The sequence below is a fragment of the Schistocerca cancellata genome, chromosome 1 (assembly GCF_023864275.1).
Source record: "Schistocerca cancellata isolate TAMUIC-IGC-003103 chromosome 1, iqSchCanc2.1, whole genome shotgun sequence".
NCBI classification, from domain to species: Eukaryota; Metazoa; Arthropoda; class Insecta; order Orthoptera; family Acrididae; genus Schistocerca; species Schistocerca cancellata.
Window position 1 is genome coordinate 150618542 of NC_064626.1, and position 24549 is coordinate 150643090.

General features: G+C 37.9%; 1 protein-coding gene across 1 annotated transcript; it reads right to left on the bottom strand.

Annotated features, from left to right (window-relative positions):
* Positions 1-11563: 11563 nt before the first annotated feature.
* Positions 11564-12136, bottom strand: LOC126126628 (gustatory receptor 23a-like). The gene has a single exon (XM_049915144.1). It carries the CDS (start codon positions 12134-12136, stop codon positions 11564-11566), a length of 573 nt encoding a protein of 190 aa, XP_049771101.1.
* Between the last annotated feature and the right edge of the window lie 12413 nt (positions 12137-24549).

The window sequence follows — 24549 nt, forward strand, 5'->3', positions numbered from 1 at the left end:
AGAGTAAAATACAATAAATGCTGTATGAGAACATGTACTGAGAAATAAATGCAGATCAAATGAGATTTAAATTTATCCTGTATGTTAGGAGTGTATTGTTAAATGAAAAACTAGGATTTTTTAATTAGATTTTGTAACTGTATCTTTAGAAATAAAAAAGATCAAAGATTAAAATTTGTATTTGTATTAATTAAATAAACTTATTACTTTTCAGTAGCAAGCATATTATGGTAGAACTTTTCACATCTTTAGTGAAAACGATGGCTGGTGGACAGAGTCAACCACACGACCACTGGTGTTACAAAAATTGATGCGACCACTCAAGGGTTAAATAGTTCAGTTGGAGAACAAACAGCATATATTAAAAATGTCATTCCAAAAAACTTTAAACAGCTAGAAGTAGCACCAACGGGTTTCACTGTAATTAACAGAATTTCAAATATTCTAAAAAACAAAAGCTCATATGGCTTTGACGTTATTTCATATAGGGGTGTGAAAATTTGTTCCAACTTCAGAAGTAATATCAGGTTAAAATATGGAACAGTTACATCTCTTCATAAGAAAAGTGTCAGAGAAGACTTAAACAGTAATTGTCCAGCATCATTAACATCTTTTTTCAATACATTCGAAAAAGCAATGTATTCAAGAAAAGGGTCACACTTAAATCACACTTAATATCACAGTTTGCATTACAGAAGTGTTGTTCAATTGAGAACGCTGTTTATACATCGATTCATCAAATAGCAAGGCCTTAAATAATAAATGATCGGCATTTGGTGTCTTTTTTCCCCAAAGCATTTAAGTATGTAGATCATCTTCCTCCCTTAGAAACACTCAAGGTTTAGGGAACTTATGGCGCTATACAAAGCTGGAATGAGTCATACTTAACAAATAGAATCCTAAGATATTACGCAATTATTTAATGAGGTTTGGAAGAATAGAGAATATTAGTGACTGTGTAGAAATCACAAAGGGAATCCCACGGGCGTCAATTCCATTTATTCCTTCAATTTTGGTTATTCCTCATTAATGAGAATGACCTACCACTTAATATTCTACAAGCAGAGTTGGTACTTTTAGCAGATGGTGATAGTTTTATGATAAATTCCATTAGAAAGAAAGCAGCAGAAGAGACTGTAACTGATTTGAAACTTCCTGGCAGATTAAAACTGTGTGCCCGACCGAGACTCGAAGTCGGGACCTTTGCCTTTCGCGGGCAAGTGCTCTACCAACTGAGCTACCGAAGCACGACTCACGCCCGGTACTCACAGCTTTACTTCTGCCAGTACCTCGTCTCCTACCTTCCAAACTTTACAGAAGCTCTCCCGCGAACCTTGCAGAATTAGCACTCCTGAAAGAAAGGATATTGCGGAGACATGGCTTAGCCACAGCCTGGGGGATATTTCCAGAATTAAATTTTTACTCTGCAGCGGAGTGTGCGCTGATATGAAACTTCCTGGCAGATTAAAGCTGTGTGCCCGACCGAGACTCGAACTCGGGACCTTTGCCTTTCGCGGGCAAGTGCTCTACCAACTGAGCTCGATAGCAAAGGTCCCGAGTTCGAGTCTGGGTCGGGCACACAGTTTTTATCTGCCAGGAAGTTTCATATCAGCGCACACTCCGCTGCAGAGTGAAAATCTCATTCTGTAGCTGATTGCTTCCAAAGGCTTATTAACAGGTTCTCAGAAAATGAACTGTCCATAATTTAAAAAAGAAAAGAAAAAACTGTATTAAGTTCTGTACAACAAACAGTCATACCATCATCTGATGTAGCACATATGGAGGAGTCACTAAATTGTGTTGAATGCTCTACATTTTCGGGTGTACATATTGATGAAAACTTGGACTGGAAGAATCATATTACCGATTGTCTCGAACATTCAAGTTCAGCTGCTTTTGTTCTTTGTGTAAATACTAATCTTGTAAACAGACGTATTATTCTCCTGACATATTAGGTACATTTCCATTCAGTGATAAGATATGGAATAATTTTCTGTTGTAACTCACCACTTCAAAGAAAGTATCGATTATACAAAACCAAGCACTAAGAATATTGTCATAATTAGTCCACTACAATTAGATACGTCTAGCTAGATCCATACCTGTTACAGTGTTGCTATTATTACCCATTATTAAAACTTTCCGTGGATCAGAAAAGAGTTCAATATGCAGAAACAAAAATTTTTGGTCTGTTACCCAATAACTCATCAAAATTACCGTTCATTTTCAGTGTAGGTATTTTAATTAGCTTCAGATTTCTTTCTCACTTTATTTATCGTGTTTCATGTCAAGTCAGTTAGGCTAGCGAGGTGCAATTTCTCCACTTGCAATATTCGGAAGAGATGTGTACGCAACAACGGCGGCTACAGCATAAGAGCACCAAAGCACGAGAAACCCTAATTTGGGAGACCTTCCGGATTTATTTCTTATCTTTCTTTGAATGTTGTTAAACGTAACATAGATGCAGTAACCTGAAACATATGGCACATAAGTCTGTAGCCCCACGTTTCAGTGCTAGTTGTCTAGACACCATATAACTTGGCATCAGAATCACGACAACATCTTCAGTTATTCACGTTTGAAGGAGCTTTTGAGCATGGGCAACTGGCGAGACGTAATTGCGTTATGCATCAAACGCATACAGATTTTATAAATAACATTATCGGTTCACGGCGTTTACAGTTAGCCCTTACCACTGAACTATAAGTTTACGCTAGTGCTACTCGGTTGTAGTACACATTGCCAGACGTTTATCTCCTTTCGCTTGGATTAATCCCGCTAGCTAGTAGCACACTCCTCTGATATACCAGTGCACTCACTATATTACAAAGTTAGATCGGACGTCAATATATGTTACGTTTATACTGATAGGAAACCGATTTTGTGGGATTCTGAATAAGTTATAGTGAATTAAGTTTTGGATTTCATAAAACAGTAATCCTTTTGTATTCCTAACAGGAGAGTGCACCAATTTAGTCTGTTTCTTTTACCTGCAGTCAAGTGATTTTTTTGATTGGCATTAAACTTGAATTTAATCATTTCCACAAACAGCAGTTTGTATTTGAGGTTTGTTTAATGTGAAGATTGTTTATTGTGCTGGTCACTGCGCACACAGGACAGTGAATCGGCTTTCTTGTGCAGTGTCAACGTCAACTCTGTCGAATATATTTTAAGCACTAACAGAAAATTGAATTACCAGGACGAGTTATCTGTAAAGGAACTAGGACCTCCCAGACCAGATCCGTCGATTGAGACTGTCTAATAAGCTTGGCTTAATAAAGATGTGTACAATAAGCGTAAGTGGTTGTGTGGGTGCAACGTAAGAAATGCACTTACTGAAACGTTAGAGATCTTGTAAGTTTGTCCGAAAAAATTAAAATGCACGAAAACTTCCAATTAAGCAAAAATGAGGACAATCTCAGTGCTTGCTGAAGTTAAAGCGAGTATGCAACATGACAGCGTATATAGAGAGTCTGTGAGAAAACAAGTGCATAGTAAAGCAAGAGCATAGTAAAAGAAATTACTCTCCAGAATAATAGACTGAGTAATTTCCTGAGGTGCGTTGGAGTTAGCTGTACATATTCACAATGACGGGATCATCAGAAATCACATGAATGTTTCGTGGCCTTGTAAATGTAGAAAGCGCTGTTGACGTTTCAGTGAAGGAACATTTAGAAGCTGCTATTGTGTTTGAAGGTACACCCAAAACAGTTCAAAATGGACTTCAGGATTGTGTAAAGAGAAATAATAACGAAGAAGATTTTAAGTGTGCATTGTTTGGCAGCAATGTCGGAGGAATTGACTTACGTGCCTACCAAGGAACAGTTGATGACTAGTTATAGGTACGAATGTCATGGCTCAGTGTGGAGAGATTTAGTGCCTTATCTAACGCTGACGCACAGGAACTGAGACATTACTTGGGGCAATAAATTCTGACTTGCAAAAGTGTGCCGATAGAAAGTAGGATAAAGTGATGGCACAATGCTGTCACGGTGCTGCTTTCGGAGCGAAGGCATCAACTGTCTTCAGGTAAGGATCATGCAGGTGTACCCTAGGATCCACTGATGTGCTGAACAATTTGGTCTGGTCCTGCAAAAAGCTGCATCTATAAACAAATCTGAGACAATCTTTTGATCGTATTTTCCAGGCTTTCTGACCTTTTTCTCCAGGTCGTCACACAGAACCAATGTGCTAGACAGAGCTGTGCAAACTAGACTACCACGAGTAGTAGCTACAAGACAGGTGCTTAACATTCGAACAGTCTACACAATTAAAGAGAAGAAGGAATGTCCGATCGAGTGTTTAGAAGAAATTAGCCTCTCTGACCACGCACATGATGAAACCAGACGAGAAATTTGCAGTCGCTTCTCCAATTTAGTAGACCCTGAGTTCTTACTCTGCTTTTTCATAGGATCATGCCAAATCCAAACATATTATTCAGGATGTCGTAAGAGTGTCTTGAAACAACAAACCACTAGACAGTATCTGCCGGAGTTCGAATATATTACTAAAGTAATAAGATATGATGCGACTGAAAAGCAAATTGTGAGAAAAGGACAATATTAAACAAGCAGCAAATACGGCAGACGTTTGTGACACAAGAATAAATCATATGACAGAAAGATTCTCATTAATGTATCAACTCGTGGTGTTAGACGTGAGCTAATTTCCTCTATTGTCGATAAATTTTCCTGAGAGAGAAGTTGACTTTATTGTTGAGAGTTATCAATGATTTTTGAAGACCCAACGGAGAACAGAGCTAGGAGTACTCTACACCACTTTCAACGCACAGGTGTAACAGTTACAGTTTTGTAGGTTCTACTAGACAAAAAGTTGTGTCTAGACACATTTCCGCAGTTAAGTGATCTAATGAGAATAACTATAACAATCCTTCTGGCAACAGTTGAATTCGAAAGTTGTTTCTCAATAATGAATATTAAAGCTTTTCTTCGAAACACAATTAAGGAGAATAGACTTCCGGCACTGGCAATACCTGCAACCGAGAAAAAAAGTTGTGGATGGTATTAAGACTCCAATCATAGCGTGATCTAGGCACTTGGGCGATTGAAAAACAGACAAATAGCTTTTCTTTATAAATAGGATGTATCAGTCATGCTGACATATAATTTTCTCTATTTAATGCGCAGCTACAGTACAGTGTAAAGTGCATTAATATTAACTATCATTTCATAAAAAATAATTACACCGTTTACCTGGTTCAGAAAATAAGACTTGGTGAATGACGTTAATATTTGGGTTATGATATGGACAGGAACGTATGACTACTCATCATTAAACTGTGCTTCTCAAATATCACAAAAACATTCTCTTGTAGGTCAGAAAAGCTTTGAATATTATTATTATCTTTATTATTACTGGCAGTTGCATAAATTTGTTCTTAACTGTAATTGTTATACAGAAGATGCAATTTCGCACTTTGAAGTTTATTTGAATCTAAAAGTTTGTGAACGCCCAAAATGTATACTCGCGGGCCGCCGTTGGCATTCAGTTCAACGTACTATAATGTGAGACTGAAGATATTTTGGCTCTGTACACAGCACTGCAGTTCGCTGCATTAGTGGTTTGTAGCGGTTCAGAACAACAGCGTTTGGACTGAAGCAGCAAGGACATCTGAGACACTACCACGCTCTCTGATGAGAGAGCAATCAGCATATATCTCTATCGAACATCATACATCGGGAAGATAGCTTTGTGGATTCGTTCTTCTGCATGGGTAGGACCTGAAAACCAACAAATTGAACTTTTTTCTGCATAAACTTGACCTATGTTACGTTTAACAGATGTAAAAAGAATATTGTTTAATCAGAAATGATTTTAAATAGTAATTTATTATTCTCTGCATATCAAGGGAATTAAATACCATCAATTACGATAGAAATGTGCAAGGGTATATTGTGTTGTTTTAGATACCTCTTCCCTCATATTTACGATAAGGAGGACAAGACAGGTTCCTCTGCGCTAAATTATTAGTTTCATTTCTTTGAAGGACCCTGTGTTTCACAATTGTTATCCTAATCGTACGTTTCTTCTATTTTATCTACAACATATTGCGGAAACTTTGCTAGAAGTCGGTCCGCAGCCCAGCCTCTCACTCCACCATAGCTGATGAAGTTCAGTGATATTGTTCCTGATGCACTTCCTCGATTGTCTTCATACTTCATCAGTTAAATGAATACCAAAATAACAAAATGCAGCTTATATAACTCCGAATTAAAATGCTCCACCCCCAGCATTCACCCTGGTTTCCTGTGATAGATGAATCAATGTCAGGTTGCGAGCCAGCGCAGTACAATTAGGTTGCCAAAGCAAAGGCAACAAAATTGTTTACGATACCATGTCAATTAATTCTCAGTTTATAACTTTTGCTCAAGATGTAGTAGAATATAATAAAAATTAAAAATATTTAGCTGTTTAGTTAAATGTTATTATGCCATTTACATTTTTGTCAATAATTAATTTTAGTCAATTCAGATTGACTATGTTTAAATTATTGTCTAAATGCGAACGGGAGGAAAAATTGATTTTCAATATTTCATGTATTTAGTAGAAGATTTAAAACAAAATTAAGACGCTGTCAGGATCCACTCATTAAGAGGTGTGACCCTAAGTTAGGACATTAACACAATGAGGTAAGTACTACAATTAGAAACTGTGTGTTTCTCTTGAAGTGCCTGAACTGACGGCTCACAAATACGAAGACTTTACTCATTCAGTATTTGAAATTGGAGCTCATAGCTACTTCGAACAAAATTTATACAATTTCAAACCTTTCAGAAAACTTTTCTATTTGACACACCCAAAAATAATGAATGGGCCAAGGTTAATACTTACATTCTTACTGTGCGTGAGAAAAAAATTCAGCATGAGACATGACGTTTTAATTTCTTACTTCTTTACATCCGACTATTAACATTTCTGTCTGTAGAGAGAGTCCAAATATATCACTGAATGCACCTGCGAAATCATACCACTGTACGACACATAGTTCAGGAGAAATGACGTCATAAACATTGTGATTCGAGAAAACTTTCGGTCAATTAAAATGGAGCGCAAAGTACCCATACTAAATTCATTCTTTGTTTCATAATGAAAACACTTAGCAACTTCCAACAAGCTTTAACCGTTATTACAAACCTCTTCTAAACTTTTTCTCGCTCACATGCTTAACGTTACATATTTAACATATTACCTCATTTGCAATCAGACATCATAAGTTGTTTTATAGATGGGAGATAGATTCTTTAAGATATCGGATCTTCAATGGTAAATACTGCCTGACATATTTATTTAGTTAGGTACAGTGTAAATGCGAACTACTTTGCTACAACATTACTTTCTTATTATGTAAGGCTATAGACTTGTCTGTAGAACTCTTTGCGTAACATGAAACGAATCCCTTCTTGTGAATGTAGTTGAAGTTAATTTTTAGTCTCGCTTGGGTATTAAGTAAATTAGATGAAGAACATCACAAAAACATTCGTATACGATTCCTGATGTAACTACTGCAATGTCTGTATCATTCTTGACTGACAGATGATCTATGTTTCAACTGATGATTGTGCACTGATTATGAAATGACTCCAGCAATAATACTTCATGTGATTCGTGTCGCCATTGATGGCAGCGTATTTACCATTTCAGTGTTGCTTAAAATTACTAAGATTTTATTGAGAAATTATTTTTCTTCTTTATTAATGAATTTATTGTATCTCTGTATACGATTCCTAGCGATGTCAGCCAACACATAATATCGCTGACTCGTGTCCAAATCCCCGCACTGTCTTTTGTCGTTCCTCTTCTGGACTGCGATGATTCAATGAGCGGTACAAATTCTGGTTCCTGCTCTGTTTACTGTTATTACACGAAGAAAATACATGGATTGTCGATTCAGGACTTGAGCTTTGAATACATTTATATGTTCAGAAAACGCATCACCTAGTCATTATAAATAAAAGTTGAAACGTACAGGAAGAATTTCTCATTATTTATAGTTTACTATTATGATACATTGACAACTAACTTATATTTGTTAAATTTCCTTTTGCGATATCGAGATAATATCTAAAGACGACCGCTGCTGCTGAGATAGAGATATTGTTTTGTTATCCTCGTTTGTCAGCAGAACTGAATCAAATGGACCAGATGAATTACAGTTGCAGATAAGGTTACAATTGTACCCCTGAAATTTGATCATCCAGAAAGAGTGATACAAGAAGAAAGAGATTTAGGAATCTGGTGTTCGAATGTAAGACATTTCCAGGCGATATGTGGACTCAGACCTTTATTCACTGGTTAAAAATTGTACATTAAAACTGATGAAATATCAAAAAGGTTGGAAATTTGCTATTCGAAAATAGGATGAATGGATAGAACAATACGTCATTAAAAGTTCCAAAAAAGGATACGATGAACTGAAACTTGAGAAACAAATAAATTAGAGAGCGAATAGTTAGCTGTGAGAGGTGAAACATTGAAGGCACCAGAGGATCAAATAGGTAAAAAGACAACACCTCGTAGATATCCCTGGATATCAAAGAAATATTGAATTTAACTGATCAAAAGAGAAAATATAAAAAGCCAGCAAATGAAGCAAGTGAAATTGAAAGATAGGTAGAATATGCAATATATGAAAGTAGAAAGCGATACAGGACAAATACAGTTCGGTGGATGCAAACATAACAAGAGGAAATGTAGTTACCATCTGTATGAAAATGAACGCGATTTTTTGAGAAAAGAGAAGCAGCAGTATGAATATAATGAGTTCAGATGAAAAACCGATAGTAAACGAATAAGATAAAGCTGAAAGTTGGAAGGAATATATAGAGCGACTCTACAATGGAAATTAACTTGATGGTAGTGTCACAGACAGAAATGAAGAGGTAAATGAAGATGGGATGTGAGGTGTAATACTGCAGCAGAATTCGACAGAACTCTAGAAGACCTTGTTCGAAACAAGGTCCGTTGAGAAGACGACATTTCCTCAGAGCTACTAATAACCTAGGCAGAGCCAGGTGTGTCAAACCTAGTCCACCTGATATGAAAGATGTACGAGACGGGCGAAATGCCCTCAAATTTCGTGAAGAGTGTTATAACTCCATTTATAAAGAAAGCAAATGCAGACAGGTGTGGATATTACCAAACTATCAGTTTAAAAGCCTTGGTTGCATAACATTGCAATGAATTATTTTCTGACAGATGGAAAGAGTGGTTAAAGCCGACCCCGGAGATGATTAGAGTTTAGAAGAAATTTAGTAACATCCTAGGAAATGCTGACCCCATGGGTCATCTTAGAAAAATGACTAAGGAAAAGTAAACCAAAATTTTTGGCATTTGTAGAATTACAGGAAGGTTTTGACAATGTTGACTGAAATACACTCTTCGTAATTCTGAATGTAGCGGGTGTAATGTGCAGGGAACGAAGGTTTAAATACAAGCTTTGCAGAAACCAGGCGGCTGTATAAGGGCCTAATTGCCTGAAAAAAGAATGAGCTGAGAGGGGATGAGGCAGGATTTTAGCCTATCCCCAGCGTTATTCAAGCACACCGAAAAAGCTGTAACGTAAGGCAAAAAAAAAAAAAAAAGAAAAAAGTGAGAGAGAGAGAGAGAGAGAGAGAGAACTGCATTTAAGTTCAGGAGGAAGAGGAAATTTTTATGTTTGCCAACGACATCGTAATTCTGTAAGAGACAGCAAGGACCTTGGAAGAGCATTTGAATGGAATGGACAGTGTCCTGAAAAGAGGTTGTAAGATGAACATCAGCTATTGCAAAGCGAGGGTAATGGAAAGTAGTCGAACCAAATCAGGCGATGCTGACGTAATGCGATTAGGAAATGAGATGCTAAATGTAGAAGATAGTTTGGTCATTATTCAGCAAAATAAGTTACGATGGTCGAAACACAGAGTAGATAAAAATATAGATTGGTAAAGGGAAGAAAAAGTTTGTGAAGAGGGGAAACTGGTTGACATTGAATACATATTTAAGTACTAGGAAGTCTTTTTGAGAGAGTTTGCCTGGAGTGCAGCTTTGTGTGGAAGCAAAAGGAGAACAATAAGAATGTCAAACAAAAACAGAATATATCCTTTGAAATCTGGTGCTACCGGAAGAATGTCGAAGACCACGTGGATAGATCACGTAAGTAATGAGTAGGTTTTGAACTGAATTGTGAAGAGAATAAATTTGTGTCACTTCCTGTCTAAAACAACGTTTGGTGAACAGAACACCTTCTCTAGGCACTATGGAATTTTCAGTTTGGTATTGGAGGGAAGTGTGGAGATAAGTGGAGGTAAAAATATAGATCTAGATCAGGAGAGAAATGCACAACAGGATGTAGGTTGTAGTAGTTATTAGGGGATGAAGAGGCTTGCAAGGCATACTGTAGCGTGGAGTGTTGTATTAATGCAGTCTTCAGACTGAAAACCATAACAACAACACAACTTTGGACCTAAAAAAAACTTTAAAACAGAAGCGTATACATTCCCCTTCATTCAATACATACGCATCTTCTGTGGCCTCTAACACGTAATATTAATTAAGTATGTAAACAGAGACATTTGAACTTTTTCACATTTGGATTTCGTTGTTAGGTTTGGTTCATAGATTCCAAATAATCCCTTGAGCTGGTTCTGGAACAATATGGTGATCTGCTTGTATTGAAACAAGTGAGTGCACACAACAGTTTTGCTGTTTCAGTTGGCTTAGGCTCGTCAACAGTTCAGTGTTTCCCACTATTTCATGGGCATGAGGTGTCAACAATTCCTGAATGCGCGTAATTGCCTAATTTTATTTATGTAGCATTGTCGGTGTACTGTGTGGTTATTATTTACTTGCCATCCAGACACGTGTGGGCTGTGCATTATACGCTGTGCCGAATATTTCCAATTTTTTTGCAGACCAATAATTTTCATGATATGTCATTTTCCTTTAGCACAGGTGATCACAGAAAAGAACGTAACTTCACACAACTTCTTGCATATGATAAAGTGTGTTAGTGCCACAAAAACACTACTGAATCACATGGAAAACCAGCGAGGGTCCTATATGATATGTATGTGTTGTAGACGCCAACCTGGTATCGGCCGTCTCATGCACAACGTAGTAAAGTAATTTTCAAAACTAACTAACACATGACAGAAAGATCAAATTAAGATGGGAGCTTATGCTAGAGCTCTTATACACCGTCAGGGCATACACCAGTAACTTAATTTGATGCAGGACGGTCCATTATAGTACCTACCTCACATGACATAAAGGAAGCAAGCAAGAGCCCCATTTATCATGCAGACTGAAGGAAAAAACAAAATAAATACACAAATTTACTGAAAATAGTTTGCAAAACTTTTACTGCCATTTGTTTATTTAGAAAGACATCTCTATCAATCCTCTGGATAATAAAAACACAATGAGTAATTGAAAAATAACCTATACTTACAATGCAACTATTAAGTAATATGTCACTAACTGAAAGACGTTTCCACCAATGATAGCATCAGTACACTGCACAATTAGAAGGACATACGCCCTAGCAAAGATCATACGAAGTGCTTCACTTATGAAATTGTAGAAGTATCACGAGATAAGTGACTGCAGCACTAATAGTGGCTGTGAAGACACGAAGATCGATGTCACAGAACCCCATGGCAGAAACTCGTAGTCTCTCCACTGACAGTTGCAGAACATCGACTGCTGGGCCAGGGCGAAGGAGCGGCTGCAGCCTCGACAGCAACAGACCAGCTCTGTCGGCGCGGTCAGCCGCAGAGGAACACACCCAGCACACCGCCAGCTGGCGACACAATATGTTAGTAAGTCCAAATACTCTCACGAGTATATCCGTACTCTTGTCTGTTTCTTGTGCCAAGAGTATTAACCAATAGGCAGTGCAAGTCATAACGGTGAAATCTGTCAAGACGGACAGCAACAGTGCAGGTCCGAAGTGGAGACTGCAAAGGCGGGAGCAGCGGTGGAGGGCCATCCTGGCGCGCTGCAGCCGCCGCACCTCCGCCTCCACCGCCGCCGCCGCCCGCGGCTGTCCTGCACACGTCGCCAGCTCCTCCAGCTCAGCCTCGCTGCCCGCCGGCGGCCGGGTACTCCTCAGCAGCTGCCCACAGACGATGCCCATCCTGTGTCGGAGTACCAGCACAACGGCGAAGAACTGAACTCGCCAGATCATGACGAAGACTTGTAGGCATATAGAGATGAGGCTTATTGGATCATGTCTGAAGAAAGAGGTTGCTAGAATGATCTGTGGTATGACAATGCAAACAAGCACTGTAATGAAAAGTAAAATTGCTCTTTGGCTCGTTTTGCGATATATTTCCATTTTGTAAGTGTGATCTCGCACAGCGAGCAACTCATCTACCTGCTGCAACAGTTCCATTATGCTACTAACGATATGATGTCCGGTAGACAGAGATCTGCATAAAATTGTAGCTGGTTCCGAAACTGATAGTAAAACAAATGAGACAAATACAAAGCGCACTGTCATAGGGAACAGTGGATTTATTATGATATGATGCATTACTAAATAACTGCAGTAAAAACCAGAGCCACTGATACAGATGAACCACATTAAACATATGACGTAGCCTATGACTCTCTTTACCGACATTCTGTAGAGAGAAGTTGGAGAACGTTTGTTGGCACTGATGATGGGAACCAAACCAAAGATTTGAAATAAAAGATATAATGGTCTCACTGCACTTTCGAAGCTATGACCACTCATTTGAGAAACACAGGTGTGAGGACTCCTCATTATTCTGCGAGCTACCTTCGTGTAAGCGGACAGCTGTCACTACTGAGTTATGACCTAGTGCTCTGGCACAACGTGACAATTCCAATTTTGCTGATGGTATAACGATCGAAATCTAATTTCAAGATCGCCAGTAATGAGTCATTAACGCTAATGAATCATTAACTTGAGAGGTTGAAGCCTGTATGAATCCTGTGCGAGTTGTTTATAGAACTATGTTTTAACCAATTATAATTTGAGAGCAAGTGTTAACATGACATACATATTCTATAAGTGATATCAGAACCAAATTAAACAGACCTTTATAAAATTAGAGTCCGATGAATCAATGTAGCACTTTAGATGTGGATAGAACTGACACTGAGAATGATTCACGAGAAAGAGATTTTTGTACTGTCTATTACCGCTTTGCCTGATAAGTCGTCTGGCTGTAGACACATAGCGCTATCTGCGCAAAGACAGGGCAGATCACTCGAGCTGTATAATGGGAGACAAGAAGTCTTAGACATCTGCAACTACGATGCACTTATAGGCAATTTTTTTCTATCTGGATCACACTTCATTTCTTAGAATTGAAATTTATACATTTTTTCTTTATATCAGCTGTAATTTTGTCTGGGGGAAGTATGCCTGTTTGAGATATCTTGCGCAGCAGGTGGAATATTCTGTCTTGCTTGGTTCCCAAAGGATCTAAATAATTCTGAAAGCACGTCGCTAGCTCACGAGGTTTGTTTTGACTGACGTCTTTCACTTTTATCTCAAATTCTTCTCGCAGTATCATTTCTCATAACTCGTCTCCACTCACTTTCACTTCTTTTTCTCTAACATTGTCTTCAAGTCTGTTTTCTTCGTTTGGGACCTCTATGTATTTCTTCCGCCTTTCAGCTTTCGATCATAGCGGATTCTAGTAGTATCCGTTAGAGAAAAACTCAAGCAGTCTTCAAAGAAAGCAAAAAAATACGATGAAAATTGCTAAATAAATGTAGTACGAAGCAATATAAAACTACATTTTGGTACTGCGGTTCCCAGTTCGTAGGCTGGTTCGACACAACTCTCGCACTCCAGCTCAACTTGTGGAACCATTTTCATTACTGAATATCTACTACAACTCACATTAATTTTAACTCACTTATTACGCTCATACACTAGTTCGCCTCTGCAACTGTTACACCCCTCTTCCTCCTTTGCTAAACCACCTGTTACCTCATCCCTCAGGATGCGTTGTATGAACCAATCGCTTCATTTAGTCAAGTTGTACCGTATATTTCTTTTCTGTCCGTTTCGATTTAATAACTCGTCATTTGTTTTCTGATCTATGCACCTAATCTGCAACATTCTTCTGTAGCACCAATTTTCAGAAGCTTCTATGTACTTTCTGTATGAACTACTTACACTCAACGTTTCATTTCCGTACAAGGCTACACCCTCAAAAAATGCCTTCAAAAAACCATATTATCGCTTAAATTTGTATTAGGTATTAATAAATCCTTTTTCTGCCGCGTTTTCCCTGCTCTTGCCTATCTGCGTATTTATCCTTACTACTTTGGCCATCAGTCTTCTCCCTCGACTTCAGTTCCTTTTTCAAATTTTTCCTTAGCTTCCTTTATTTCTTGGTCATTGTACATAGTGGTTGTCATAGCGGATAGGAAAAAACCCTGTCACACTCCCTTCTCATCCACTGCTGCCCCCCCCCTCCCGCCCCCCCATGTCCTTCGACTCTTATAACTACAGTATGGTTTCCGCAGAAGTCTTAAATAACTTTCTGTTTTATATTGCTACTACCTTCATAATTTCTGGGATGACAGTCCAGACCACTCTGTCAAAAGATTTCAAAAGCGTACTTGTATGTCTCTTGAAAAGCTGCGCATCGATAGCTCGAGCCACATCTGTTGGAACAGAATCTTTGGCGTGATGCAGGCGTGGCACGTTTGCCGTGAGTGACGTTCTGGCCGTTTTCCGGGATAGGCAGTCCGTGAACCAGCATGGACAGGGCAGGTCTGTTGGGCAATGTACTGGCTGTTTGGTCCACCAGGTCTGGAGGCTAGCGGTGGGTCGTCGTCATCAACATATCGCCTTGCGGCTTGATGGTCTTCCACTGTTTGCCATCACACAGTGTCTTTGTATACCGGTGAGCTGCATTTAGTTCGTTCCTTAGGTACCGAGAACAAGTGGCGTTCTTATAAACTGTTGTGTTTGTACCCTGCTGCTTCTATAACGGACTCGATTCAGCCTCCTGTTGTTGTTAGTGAAACACATTCTAGATATGGTTGTGGCCTAGCTATTCAAAGAATTTTTCTTGGATCTTTAAATAAGGTTGTTATGTGTTGCTGTAAATATGTCAATAATAACGATTGGAACAAAAGACTTGTATATTTTTGGAAAGAGAATAATGTTTTAGTAAATTTTAATTTTCTTACTTGGTGTCCTCATGAATGACTTTTAGAGATTTGAGAGCAACTATTTGAATTAATACTATAAACTTTTGTTATTTGATATCACTTAAATATTTGATAATATTGTTGATGTATTATAAGTAATTGTTCTCAAATAATTCTGCATAATATGTCAAGGTTCTTTTGGTCTAATTAATAAATTGTTTTTCTGACAATTATTAATATAACACTGGTTACGAATGATGTCCATCCCTTATTTGGCCCAGTCCTTCCAATCCCAGGCAGGCATACTCCAGTAGTGCGTAAATCTTCAAACACTATCACAATTCGTTATACGCAAAGTGAAATGTGTTATATTTATGAAAAATAGCAGTTAAATCCATATAAATTAGCGAAAAGGTATGATAAGTGTCTGCATACTTCCAAAGAACACAGAATACATGTGTGAATAGCTTTGTGAAACAACAAGATGTGCTAACATGTGTTAACTTCTCACGTATAGAAACGTGCTGTGCTATGGGGGACTTCCCCCTATCATGTATTCATCAGTTTAATGAGACTGCAGTAATTATTCTCCTCACAAATCAATTAAAGGTGCTCTAAAGTATCTCGAAAGTCACATGGTGCTACCACACATAACACTTCAGCGCACAGCAGAATACATTATCCTGCCTTATTCAGTTCCTGAAAAACTAGCTAGCATGCAAAGATATTTTATTTAATTCTCTTTTCAGGCTTCAGTCATGGCTCAATGTTTACAAACTTAATCATCAGAATTAGTCAGCCTTCACTTTGACTTGTATCATGACCACAATAAGGTGGCTCGCTATCTGTAACACTTTTAAGTGGAGCAGTAATGAAAAGAAGGACTTTCCAGTGAATCATTGTGCAATACTTGCTGTTGATAATATGTATATTATACATCTTATGTATGGAAGCGAATTACATTCTGATAATTAAAATTCTCCCTACATCACCCTTTACAAAACAATGCTACTATTAATGGAAATATAATCCATTTCATCAGTACAAAACAAACCTTGTACTTTTTATGTCCTTAACATGATAGAACTGGAAATGTACCAGAAGGAAATGAAGTTACAATGATGTAGTAGTCAGTCTCCAAATTCCTGATAATTCACAACGTCTTCAAGGCTCCTCCACTGCATATGAATACATCAAAGTACGTAGGTGTGCAGACTGATAGAGATGAATACCCAGACTAATCTCAAACTGTTGAGCGTATTTCAGCACTGTATACAAATTGGAATCTTTTTACCAGTCGTTTTGCATGTCATGTGGATTGTTCAAGATGATGGCTCCGCATTAAACAAAAGTAATAACGTGAGAACAACATTATTCCTGAACTATTAACTGTAGAAACACACATGTCTTACACTAAAAGGACCTGTACAATGAATCTAATGGTTGAATTCCTTCGAAGAAGGAAGCACATCAGGAGGACCATTCCTACATAAAAGCATTCTATTGGCTGGAGACCCTGACATCAAGGTATGGCTGCAAAGCGTAGAACGGCAGTGTGATTATACAGCTAATGTGCCGCACCACAGACGACGTGGTGTGATACTCATTCATTTTACGGTGCGTTTCGTTCAGTACACAGTTATACAGTTATAACTAATCAAGTGGCATGACACATGTATTATACGTTAGGACTAAGTAAATGATAATTAAGATGAAAAATTGCTGAACAAATTGGTTTAAGTGTAGCCTGTTTCGGATATCTATTATTGTTTACCAGCTGAAGATGCAATTCATAGCTGCTTCCTCCTTAGGCCACATTTCTTCGTAGCTTCCAACTTTACTTCTTCACTCATATACCTAATCCATATACACGTTCACCTTATTCCATAAAGAGCAATAACTGTGTAATGAATTTCAGGAAACTTTTGTTTCCAAATAGCGGACAGAGCATGCACAATCCATTTCCACCAAAAGCAACAAACTCTTCTACTCTTCTTCAAATACATCCTTTTCTGCTGCTGGAAAATCTAACGATTTATCGCTGTTTTAATAGTTAAAGGCAGTATAGCATGCCATGTATTTCACCGCATCTGCAAGAGCGAGCCACGTTGTTACCACAAACGTAAATAAATTTTCTTCCAGATTCCCAGTTCCTGGGATTGCTTTTACTGTACTGGCGATTAATCAACAACACAGGGTTCACTGGTAATGAGACATAGGGTTGCAGCATCTGAGTCGACGTCACACCTAGAAGATTCTGCATTTCATTCTTATGTAACCGGGGTACTTCCAGAGAAAGAAATATCACTTGCGTTTCCCATCAGTTTAAGGAGACGCACTCTATTCCTTAGTTCAGATGGAGTTGAAACGTCTCCTTTGAACAGTTATACAAGACTGTGCTTAAACTGACACACAATATTTTTAGCGCAACGCAATCTGACTATCAAAGATCCCTGCAAGAGAATGGCCCTGAGTAACATTAAACTATACCTTTCAGAAATCACTTACCTCACAAAAATCTTCATTACTCGAACTACTGCAATACAGCGAGCGCCACTACTGCCAGCTAAATAAAAGATTCAAACTACAGAAGGCACTAACTACTGATAGGGATAGTTAGCAAATGAAAGATATTACTAGAGAACAAACAATTTATTTACCTTAATAGTCATAATATATATAGCAGTTCATGACAAATTACAAAACTCCGCCATCTCTCTCCCCACATCCACCACTGCTGGCGGCTCACCTCCAACTGCGCAACGCTACGCGCTGTTCACATCCAGCTGCCGCTGCCCAACACTACAATGGCAGACAACAATGCAAACTAGCCACAGACTGCACACAGCACAGCCAGTGATTTTCGTACAGAGCGCTACGTAACGTTGCCAATAAGAAAACATAAACAGCCTATTTACATAGCCCCCATGCTCCCCACAAAAAATTTTACAAATTTTTTGGGCAGTGGCCAATACAGATTTGAAAAAATTTTTCATGATTACAATATCAAAGAAATCAAATGCACACACTTATTGATACAATGTTGGTCAAAATCTAAAATGTTCTCACAGTCCATAAAGACAGTCCAGATTGTTCATTACAGTAAAATTGCAGTGTTTTTCTCAAAGTCTGAGCAGTAAAAGAAAATGCACACGGAAGTAGTGGATTTCCATGCAGTCTTGAAGAAGTAGTATTGTCCTTCCAACGGAAAGACCGTGCTGACTCTTGACATGCTGACAGGTAATGGGCCACAACAGAGCAAACCCACAGCAGAGTCATTCGACGTCTTGAAGAAGATTGGTAGGTAGGTCATCACAGAGCAGACCGACTGTAGTCCTGGTAGAGAGTATGGTATTGGTGGGCCATCAAAGATGCAGACCCACTTTAGTCCATGTAGAGATGGCCAGCAGCCATCTGCTGCGACTGTGCAGGTGCACAATCACCATTGAAGAGTCTTGCGGATAATATAGCAAGTCCATAAACCATCACTTGTGCACTCACAAAATTTTTGGAATTGTCCTTAGAACCAGCAATGCTGTTATCCAGTCCCTTGCTGAATTATCAAAACACGTGCAAACACTAACAGTCCCTACTTCTCACATACTGTCCATATACCATGACCAACAGAAACGTGTGCAGTGAAATGTAACTTACAAGTTACTTAATTTGATGAACTGGTGTCAATTACAATTTTAAAACATAAGAATACAATAACAAATGTACAAAATACATCATTAAAAACATAACAATACAGATAACATTTGTAGTAATACAGGCTTTACAAAAGAATCGAACTAACATATACATCAGTGTTACAGGAATTATGACATGAGTACATACATAAAAGATCAGGATAACTTGTGAAACATCAACTTCACACATGAGCATTAAAACAAAACAGAATAAATAATGTCTAAGCATATTTATAAGGTAAATAACATATTATTAATGCCAATTATATTTGAGGATAACAGTATTCCTCATCATAGTGAATGTAGCTTAATATTAAAAGAAGAAAAAATTCTATGAAACTACACAGAGACAGGAAGAAAACAAATACACAAGGGTACACAAACACACAAACTCTGTCAAAAATAGTTTTTCTCCACTGTATAGTATCCTTTTTTTTTTGCCCAAACCATTTTCATATAGCTTCTCAATACATTTCTTCCAAGTCATCATAGTTAGTTTCTTATATAGTCTACCCCTCTTAAGCTAACTTAAATCTACTGAGCTCAGATATATATACCAAGGGACGAGGCAATGCAGCATCACATAAAACAATTAATATAAACAGCAATGAAAAAAAACGCAGATTTGCGAAGCAAGCAGCATTAAGAAATTAGGAAAGCAATTGTAATATTACAACTAATATAAGGCAATGTGCAGCAAACAATAAAAATAAATCATTAGTAAAACTGGCTTAACAGAATAATACAAAGTCAAATTCAATAACACTATGCCTGGCAAACAGCAGTAACTTATACCTAAACATGACATAGCTCAAGCAGAAAAAATATTACAGTAAAGACAACAATGCAGAAAAGGGAAATGTCTATTCACATCTTAATGTCTATGTAATTAAAGTGGTGCACCACAAATTATTCTACAAAAAATATTACCAAGTAGTTGAAAAGAAAATTATGTATGCAGTTACTGTTATTAGTCCCTTCTTATTTTTCTTTCCATTCCAAGAGCTCCTTTATCGAAGAATGTGGGTCATAAAATAATTATTTAATAGATCTGTTGACAGAAAGTGTTCACATTAGCAAATGCATCTAAGTTTATTTTATAAAACTAATGCTGCAACACAGCTGGAAAACAGGTATCAAATGAAATAAGCAATTACGCAAACCAAAGCATAAAAACATCATTCAATAGCTATGTGGCATTTCGTAAGTCAGTAGCTCTCAACTCTCGTAGAAAGATGCTTGTCATAATCAGGTATGCAGATGTAAGTATCCTTCCAAGTAATGAGGGTGTCGCATTTGCAATGTTTTCTCTAAAGGAATGTCCATGGCGAGGATAATGGCCTCCCTTTTTTTTTCACCTAATGGCTTTCTTTTGTCAGACGACTATCTCTCAGCTGGGTGCCCAAAATGCATTACGTGCAGGTGGTCACTCAACTTACGGAAATATTAACGACAGCAGTTTCCGCTACAGTGACAGTCTCATATAAAAATATTTCACAGGTCAAGAATTTGCGTTGCAAATGTGTAGAAACAAAATCTTATGAATATAACAGTGTCCAAAAAATTTTCGCCGACATTGTGATACATTCACGCATTTACACACATTTCATATCTCTTAAAGTACGATTCTTAGTTTCCAACATCCTTTTTCACAAGTCAAGAGTCCCTATCCACTACTCATTATTCCTTACCTCATTATACATATATATATTCGTCAACACTTCCTCAATATTTCATCATAAGAGACACGTAGCATAATCAAATAACTCATATAGCATCAGCTTATTGATCATAAACATACCGCAACAGCATAATACACATAGTCATCGTAATAATAACATCATAACACCTCAGTCAACTCTCAAAATCGTCGTAGCTTCCTCCAATAATTTCAAAACCTAAAGAAAATTCTCTGCTCATTTCAATAGTGTCATCTGCCTCAAACGTACTTTAAAAATCATGATCTCATACCAAATACATCATTCAAAGCTCTCATAGTATCACAATGGTTCCGAAAAAGTATGAACAGTTCACACAGTACAGACAAAATACAGTTTCATAAGTGTGAAGTTATCCAACGGTGTTATTAAGTAAACATCTGTCACTGCCATAGTAAAAAGTTTGTCTCTCTCAGTTAAATGATCAGATAGCTGTGTAATTATGTGTTAGAGGAATATGGTACCGATGTGTAAAGTTGTATAAGCAAATACCATATTAGCTAGGGCTCCTTGTGCTTGCCAAACACATGGTACACAAAGTAAGCGTGTACCCCCCTGAGGATTAATGTAATTATACCCTCAGGTGTTACAGATTACAGCAATGGAATGAAATGTATCACGGAAAATTTTCTTTGTAATTCAAAAATCTTTAAAAATAAATGTTTTAAGTACAAAATAAATCACTCAAATATGTGTCCTGTAGCGCTAAATGTGCGTCTTGCTGTAAGATAATCTCTGTGGAAGTGTCGTAGTTATTGTCCTCCGAAAGCTAAGTTCTGCAGAAGTCAATGTACTTACCTCATGATAAACAAAGGTGAAATGCTTTGCATATAGATATGTTAGTTATTACGCTTATTGTTGTGATGAAGAAATTACTGTGCTGTAATGTATTGTTGTGCTACGGAAAAGGCTGTCTCATTGTAGCTATACCACAAAAGTTACTACTAAAACATGTTATACTTTCCAGAAGAATTCAGAAAAACTGTGCAGATATAAAACAGAAACACCGCAAAAGCAACATTGTAAATTGTCACTCATTAGTAGCATCATGATAAAATCGTGTAGCTGTCACATAAACTAACCATTGTCTCATCTGGTATCTCACAGAAAGTACCTTAAATCCGGAATGTATTTTCAAGTAAACCAAAATGTTGCATTAAAATCTCATTAGCAGTACTTATAAATGTTCTAAGTATGTGAGCCTTATAGTCGTTACGTAATCGTGCAACTAACAAGCAAGAATGCACACACACAATAACACTGTGACGTCTGTTCACAATAACAATGCATTCATAATTTCTATTTAAATTAGTTCTCTTGGTTCTTGACTGGATATTTAACTTCAAACATTGTAGCATGATAACAGTTTCTAAGTGTGACAATGCATACTAGAAATGTGAAGTGAAACGTTTTATGGCAAAGACAAAGTTGAACAGCAGATTATCTTTCAATAAACGGTTTTACATGTGAAATGTGGTGTAAACCTTTGCTCTTCTCAGTACACAGAGTTTCAACTTGAATGCAATTATCATGTGGTATTCGTCCATAAAGAATAATGGAATTTTGCTCACGGTTAGCGTCAATGTTATTTTTCCCTGAGCCAGCGGGCGCAAGTGGCTGCCTGCGGTGCGAGTCATTGTCTGTTTCTTTGTTGGCGCGCGTCGTTATTGGGATTAAGAGACCTAACTTCTACAAATTCGCCTTGCCGAGAGGGCTCTGCTCTGTTTAAATCCCGCCAGTTCTGATGCAGTTCGGGTCTGTCGTTACGATCATATCGTCTGTCGTCATGTCGGTAGTTCCTGTAGTTTCTTGTCGGTCAAGTGGTGGAGAATTTCTCCCTGAATCGTAACTGCGCGCTGGACCATTGCGTCTGACGTTATTCTGTCTCCCTTGATAATAATTGTTCTGGTTGCCAAATTGTCTGTTTCTATGATTGTCTCTGTCATATTCATTACTACGGAAATGCGATCTTTCTCTGTAACTATTACTCTGCCAGTGGTTGTCATATGGGTGGTGTCTGTTTTGGTCACGATTTGCGTTGTAAGAATAGGCTTGTCGTGGCCATTTATTGTTTCTGTCGTCACGGAATTGTGACGTATGTGACCTGTAGTGATTGTTTCCCTGTTTTCGCATCCCGCGACTGTCTGTGTCAATTTCTAATTCTTGTAAGAGTCCCTGAAAAGCTTCAATGTCGTCTTTGCAACGTCCTGCCAAAATAATATGCCATAAATGTTCAGGTAATTTGATTAAGCAAATGCGGATGAGTTCTGAGGGGCTGTATGGGTTTGACAGGTACTGATTCTTGTGCAACATGTCTTCAAAATATTTCACAAGACTGGAAAATTCAGATTGTTCGAAATGTTTCATCATTATGATGCTATGTTTTACTTGGTCTTGTGTGGCTTGAGACCAATATGCTGAGAGGAAGGCATGGTAAAATTCTCCTTCACTGTGGCAATCGTGAATGACCGATCGCATTCTTACAGCTGGTTCATTCTCTAAGTAGCCACACATAAATTCTAATCTGTGCTCCAATGACCAGTTGGGAGGAAAACAATGAGAAAATTGATGAAGCCATGCTTGTGGATGAATGTTGTTGCCAGAATTCTTAAACGTTTTGAATTTACGTGTAGTAATGTACAGCTTATAGACAAAATCATCGTGTCGGCGAGTAGCATATCGGTCATTGTTACGTCGTGTCGGCGGTTCCATCTCAAAATTCGGTGTACCTTGCCAATTCCATTCATAATTACCGAAATGCCCTGTGTTATTATTTTGTGGCTTTTCCGTATTTCTAAGTTCCTCTTACTGTGTTGGAGCGCGAGTGTCCTCTGAAATATGTAATTCTTGTATTACCTACATCAACTGATCTTGTACTTCCCGGATTTCTCTTTTGTACTGTGTATTGATTTGATTTTGATTTTGTTTGAATTTTCTTATTTGTTCATACTCTTCTGTGTCAGTGAAGGCTACGGGTCTTGTGTCATTCAGATCATCATCTACCTTTGTAGATAAGTTAGTGACCTGATCCGAAAGTTCGGCAACTTTCTCCGATAGTGTACTTATTTCCTCCATGTGTCTTTCTGAACCAATTTTCAGGGTATCTACTGTGTCCTTTAAGTTTTCCTGAGTTTTTGCAAGTTGCGTAACCAAATCGGTAGATGCAACTGAGTCAATTTTAGCTTGCAGGGTCTCATGATTTTCATGAACAATGGTTTGCAGTTCTTTTATGGCTGCTTCGTGATTCTGTAATGCATTTTCATGACGCGAAAAAATAGGTTGGAAATGCTCACAAATTTCTGTTTTTACGTCATTACAGACTTTTTGACATTTCGATTCAATGTTATGTAACTCAGTAGTTAAATCTTCACGTGTTTGTTCAAGCGTGGTGTCTAACTTTTGAAGATTTTGTTCCATTGTGTCTAACTGTTGCTGTGTTTGACTCTGGTATTGTTCCATTGTGTCTAACTTTTGAAGCTTTTGCTGTGTTTGTCTCTGATTTTGTTCCATTTGTTGCATTAATTGTAATAACAATGCATTAGTGTCTGGAATCTGTTCCTCTACGCTTTTCGGCAGTGCATTTGCACCGGCAACATTCACATTTTGACAAGCAGAAAATGTATCTTGACTTGTTTGAGAAAATATTGAGGACGCAAAACCTGAATCTACAGTATTTGCAAAATTGTGTCCCGTCATTTCGGATTCCTGAGGCGAGCTGTTGCCGACCGATCGATCGATAATGCTTCCTTGTTCACTACCTGTTTCAGTGCCTACACCATTATTTGCCGCCCGCTCCATTTCCCTACGCACAATTACCAAATTACTACTTCGAATGTCTGTTAATTCACTACACAGTGGTGCTGATAAGCTACGCTCGTCTTCACTGTCATTTCTCAGTTTACTTTGGAGCCTAGTGTTACGTTTTTCACACGCCATTATTGTCACAATATTTCACACGATAACACAGAAAAGCACAATTTGAAGTGCAAAAATAA

What these genes read in the sequence shown, in the direction of transcription:
- LOC126126628 (XM_049915144.1), bottom strand. Translation starts at nt 12,136, where the DNA reads ATGGGCATCGTCTGTGGGCAGCTGCTGAGGAGTACCCGGCCGCCGGCG.